Raw genomic sequence first — 5,597 nt, forward strand, 5'->3', positions numbered from 1 at the left:
CTTTATTACGATACAAGACAAGCGTAATTTCCCAGTCATTACAACAGGGGTCTTGCAAATCAGGAGCGGTGTGATTTTTTTCCATCTGCAGAGGTGAGGGTTTTGGAAGTTGCAACATCAGAACATTTACCCCTCCACTTACAGCTTAATAAACAGGTGTATAGGTCAAAAGAGCGTAGGTTTTGGTTTGAGAATCAGTGGCTCAGAGAAAAAGAATGTGAAAATGTAGTCAACAACGGTTGGAATGAAGCAGGGGGATTAAACATTATGGATAAGATAGCATTTTGTGGAGTTAAATTGCAGGAATGGGGAGGGGGATCAGTAATGAATATAAAGAAAGAGCGAAGCTGATAAGGGCCAGGTTGAGGAGACTTCGATCGCGTAGGGACATAAAAGGGATTAAAATGTATAATGAGGCCAGGTGGGAGTATCTAAATTTGTTGGAGAAGTAGGGGATATATTGGAAACATAGGGCGGAGAGTTTTTGGTTGCGTGAAGGTGACCGCAATACAAGATTTTTCCACAAGCATGCATCGATGAGGAAGAGGATGAATGAGATACGACATATTAAGGATCATAATAGGGAGTGGAAAGAAATCGATGAAGAAATTCAAGTTGTGATTGAGAAGTACTTTGGTGAGTTATTTGCGACATCATCTTCAGATGGGAAATTGGCAGATAGGGAGTGGGTTAATCAGATCTCAGATGCCGAGAATATGGAGCTTATTTCAGAAGTTACAATTGACGAAGTTAATGAGGCTATTTTTTCCATGCATCCGAACAAATTACCTGGTCCGAATGGATTAAATCCAACATTTTTCAATATTTTTGGAGTGTTGTTAGGCAGGATGTGACTGAGTTTTTTAGAGATTATATGGCTACAGGTTTGTTACCAGGTGGAGTTAATCGATCACTAGTTTATTTAATCCCAAAAATAAAGATGCCTCAAACTATGACGGGGCTTCGACCAATCTCTTTGTGCAATGTGTTGGTAAGAATCATGTCTAAAGTTATGTCTATTCATCTTAAACCTGTGCTAAATTCAATTGCGTCCGATAAGCAGAGTGCTTTTATTGCGGGTAGGTTGATAACTAACAATACATTAATGGCTTATGAAATTAACCATTACATGAAGAGGAAGACATAGGGAATCACGGGAGTAGCAGGTCTGAAGGTGGATATTTCGAAGGGCTGTGATAGGCTGGAGTGGGACTTTGTTTATAATATGATGGTTAAATTCGGTATTCATAAAATATAAGTTGCTCGAATTATTCAATTTATAAGCTCAGTTACATATAGTTTTATGCATAATGGTGGAGCTTTTGGTGATCTTAAGCCTCAACGCGGGTTGCATCAAGGCGACCCCATAGCACCATACATTTATATTATGTATGCTGAGGGCCTTAGTGCCATGATAAGACGTAATGAGGAAGTGGGAATTCTTCATGGTTGTACAGTGGCTTCTGGAGCTCCAACAATTTCCCACCTTTTATTTGCTGATGATGCATATTTTTTCTTTCGAGCTACAGCAGCGGAAGCAGGTGTGATGCACCAAATTTTACAATGATACAAGATGATAAAAGGGCAAATGGTAAATCGATGGTGTCTTTTTCTTCTAATACGAAAGAGAATGATAGGCAGGAGGTTTGTCGAATTCTAAATATAAGTGAGGTTAATACACCGGGGAAATATTTGGGTTTTCCAATGTCTTCAGGACAAAATAAAGTTGCTGACTTTGGTTTTTTGATAGATCGCATAGAACAGAAGTTGCAGATTTGGAGAAATCATTCAATATCAAAAGCGGGAAAGGTAACTTTACTTAAAACAGCAACACAAACTATTCCAAATTTTTGGATGAGTTTATTTCTAATTTTTAGTGAGGTGTGTGACAAAATAGAAAAGAAGATGAATTCATTTTGGTGGGATAATGGTAGTGCAAGTACTAGAATTAAGTGGATGTCGTGGGACATATTGTGTACGGTGAAAGAAGATGAGGGGTTGGGGTTCAAAAAGCTAAAGGATTTCAATATTGCAATGCTAGCAAAGCAAGCATGGCGATTATTAAATAATGATAACCCCTAGTGACAAAATTAATTCAAGCTCGATATTATCCTAGTTTTGATTTTTTAAATGCAAAGCTTGGAAAAAAACCAAGTTATGTATGGCGGAGTATTTTTGCAGCTCATGATATTATTAATCAAGGATGTAGAAGAAGAATTGGGGATGGAGTTAGTACAAGGGTCTGGAAGGTCCCATGGATGCTATACATTGATAATGGATATGTCACGACAGAGATGCATGAGAAATTAGAAAATATTACAGTTCAAAGCTTGCTAGATGATGATCAGAAACGATGGGACGAGGATATCTTGAATGAGATATTCAATGAATGGGATATAAATTTAATACAATAAATCCATGTTCTGATTCGAAAAAGAAAAGATGACTAGTATTGGATGTTGGAAGATAAGGGCGAGTTCTCCGTAAAAAGCTGTTATCGAAGAATGCGTGGGGAATTTGCTTGTATTGACAGAGGTTTTTGGAGAATAGTGTGGGGATTGCAATTTCCGGGCAAGGTCACAAATCTGTTATGGCGAGTGAGTAGAGGGGTGTTACCTACTGCAGTAGCACTGTTAAGGAAACATGTGATTATATCTCATGTATGCTCGTGGTGTCACGAATATAATGAGGATGACCTGCACATTTTATTTGATTGTTGCTTTGCAAAGAAAGTCTGGCATGTAATAGGTCTGCTGAATATTGTCCAGGTAAATATGAATGATACAGTTATAGATGTGTTGAAGCGAGCTAGTACTATAGGGACAGAGGATCAATGGGTAATGGGGGCATTATTTTGCCGGAGTATATGGTATAGAAGAAATAGATGGGTGTGGGATAAGCTGAATGTTTCGGTGTTTGGAATTAAATCAGTTGCTTTGAATCTGCTTACAGATTGGAGGCGTATGATGGAAGAGAATGGGGGAAAGAAGGGGGGAGCATATGCTCGTTACACAGTATGGTGTAAACCACCAGAAGGCTGGATCAAGGTTAATATTGATGCAACATGTCACCAGGGATCAGAATTCACCGGGATTGGATGTGTAACTCGTGATGATAGAGGTCGGTTTATTCGTGCTTGAGTGTCTACAGACAAAGGTAGAGGTTATCTGCGGGAAGCAAAGGCAATAAGTTTGAAGGAGGCTCTCACATGGACTAAGGAATGGAGGACTCAAAAGCTAATATTTGAAACAAATTGCAAGCTTCTGGTTGATGAATTATAAGGAAATAGAGGGAAATCTATTTTTGCTACTATTGTGGAGGATTGTCATGAATTACTGAAATACTTTGAGGAAGTATTAGTTTTATTTGTTAGTTAATCTGCGAATATGATAGCTCACTTGTTAGCTCAAGTTGCATATTCTTTGCCAGGTCCTCAGGAGTGGCATATTAATGCTCCTGATTTTATTGCTTGTAACCTTACTTTGGAGGAAGTTTAATATATACAAGTACGGTTTTATAAAAAAAGCATTTTTAATTTATATTCAAATATGAGTGCATCGCAACTTCTTGTACACCTTACCAATTCAATTTTTTTGGAATATAATAAAATAAATTTCAATGTTCAATGAATTTAGGAAATTCTTTAGTCAACAAAATTTCACCCTCTCCTGTTTACTCGAGTCTTTGATGTAAGGAGTTCAAGTTTCTTCTCTAATAACTTCAATGTCGATGAAAGAATTTTGGTGCTCCATTTATAAGTTTTAGCGAGTGAGTCCTAGTTGTTTAGTTATACTCCACTGAATTATGACCATTTTAGAGTACCTACTATTGACTGAAGCCATGCATTAGATCTCAGTACAGAGTAATATGACTGTTATTGGTGAACAATATAACTAGGACAATCATAATATCATAATAATGAAATGTCGATGAACTAATTACTCTAAAATCTTAAGATGTCACTAAGAGAATGGTCTATCTCGAAGCACAAGCTAATCAAAGCTAAACTAGTAGATACATGCAAAAATAAATTCTTAGGCCAATCAAGATTCATGTCAAAAAATTGACATTAATAAATGTTAGATATATTTGAGATGTCATGTCTAATATGATTCATGTTTAGTTTTCAGATCTTAATAAACAGGACATATCAGGACTTACTGAAATCAGGACTTACTGGAAGTCAGAACTTAATATCAGAACTTAAGGTCATATCAGAACTTAAGTGCAGGAAGACTTTCATATAAGGAAGGAAGCTGATTTACAGTAGAAGATCGAGACTAAAATAAAAGAAGATATGCATGGAAAGAGTTAGAGGACTAGAAGACTTGTTGAAGATATCTGATTGATATATTTTAGGAGACAGAATTATATTCCATATCAATTAGAAGTTATCTTATAACTGTGTACTATATAAACACAGACTTAGGGTTTACACTATATGTGTTATCATTATCGAGAAGATTATACATTGTAACCTAGCAACTCTTAGTGATATTTGTTCATCACTGAGAGAGAACAACAGTTCTTATTGTACAGAGTTTATTCAATATACTTGATCTTTGTTACATACTTGTGTTAAATCGATTTAATTGTATAAACACTGTATTCAACCCCCTTCTACAGTGTTGTGTGACCTAACAATTGGTATCAGAGCTTTTCTGTTAACACACATATAGTAAATATCCAAACAATCATGTCTGAAGAAGCACAAACTCCAACCAAGCCCACCAAAACTGAAGAAACTCAAAAGACTCAAACCCACAGTCGATATGAGACTATTAGGGTTCCCATACTGAGACCTTCTGAGTATCTCATATGGAAAGTGAAGATGGCTATGTTTCTGGAAGCTACAGATCAAGAATACCTTGACATAATTAATGAAGGACCACATAAGTGTTGGATTTTTAACGCAGCGGGGGCATGGCAAAACACTTTTACATATACAAAATCCAAATAAAAGCATACAGATCATGAATAAAAATTCGAGGGATCGAATCTAACCTTTTAAAATAATTCGGAGACAACGATTAGAGATCCTTAGCAGTTGCTCCTCAAGTGTGAAGCACTCCACCGGTATCCACCAAGAAAACGATGTTAAGGAGGAGGAAGGAGGTGGAGAGAATTGGGTTTTCCAAACTTTTTGGGTTTTCGGGTTCGAAAGTGGGTTAGAATAAAATAGGGTCTATAATAGTGTATTTATAGGCAAAATTTTCAGCTGAAATTTTCCCATAAATAATATTATTATTATCCCATTTATTATTCTCATTAATAATTAAAACACCTTTTAATTATTAATCCTTTTTCTAAATACTTTAGAAATAATTCTCTCTCTTGATTTAATTTCCAAAAATTAAATCCTTAATTAATAATATTAAGACTTTTCTTAATTAATTTATAATCAATTAAATCTCATTTAATCAATTATTAAATTTTCCAATTAATTATTTATTTCATAAATAAATAATTATTAGCCATTATTAATTAATTCCTCCACCATTAAATCATTCTCTTTTTATGGTGTGACCCTGTAGGTTCAATATTAAGCCGGTAGAAATAAATAATAATAAAACTATTTTATCATTATTTATATAAAT

At 35.4% G+C, this 5,597-nt stretch overlaps 2 protein-coding genes across 2 annotated transcripts; both read left to right on the forward strand.

Annotated features, from left to right (window-relative positions):
* The first annotated feature begins 536 nt into the window (after positions 1-536).
* Positions 537-1,567, forward strand: LOC141695951 (uncharacterized). Its single transcript, XM_074500152.1, has 3 exons — positions 537-792; positions 885-1,079; positions 1,290-1,567. Exons 1-3 carry the CDS (start codon positions 537-539, stop codon positions 1,565-1,567), a joined length of 729 nt encoding a protein of 242 aa, XP_074356253.1.
* Positions 1,568-2,504: 937 nt separating this feature from the next.
* Positions 2,505-3,140, forward strand: LOC141695952 (uncharacterized). The gene has a single exon (XM_074500153.1). The coding sequence runs from the start codon at positions 2,505-2,507 to the stop codon at positions 3,138-3,140; it is 636 nt and encodes a 211-aa protein (XP_074356254.1).
* Positions 3,141-5,597: the final 2,457 nt, after the last annotated feature.

Source organism: Apium graveolens, chromosome 11, assembly GCF_009905375.1.
Source record: "Apium graveolens cultivar Ventura chromosome 11, ASM990537v1, whole genome shotgun sequence".
NCBI lineage: Eukaryota > Viridiplantae > Streptophyta > Magnoliopsida > Apiales > Apiaceae > Apium > Apium graveolens.

Coding starts and splice junctions, on each gene's coding strand:
- LOC141695951 (XM_074500152.1), top strand. CDS start 537: ATGAGGAAGAGGATGAATGAGATACGACATATTAAGGATCATAATAGG. Junction 793..884: donor GCATCCGAACAAATTACCTG/GTCCGAATGGAT, acceptor ATATGGCTACAG/GTTTGTTACCAGGTGGAGTT. Junction 1,080..1,289: donor GCAGAGTGCTTTTATTGCGG/GTAGGTTGATAA, acceptor TTATAAGCTCAG/TTACATATAGTTTTATGCAT.
- LOC141695952 (XM_074500153.1), top strand. CDS start 2,505: ATGCGTGGGGAATTTGCTTGTATTGACAGAGGTTTTTGGAGAATAGTG.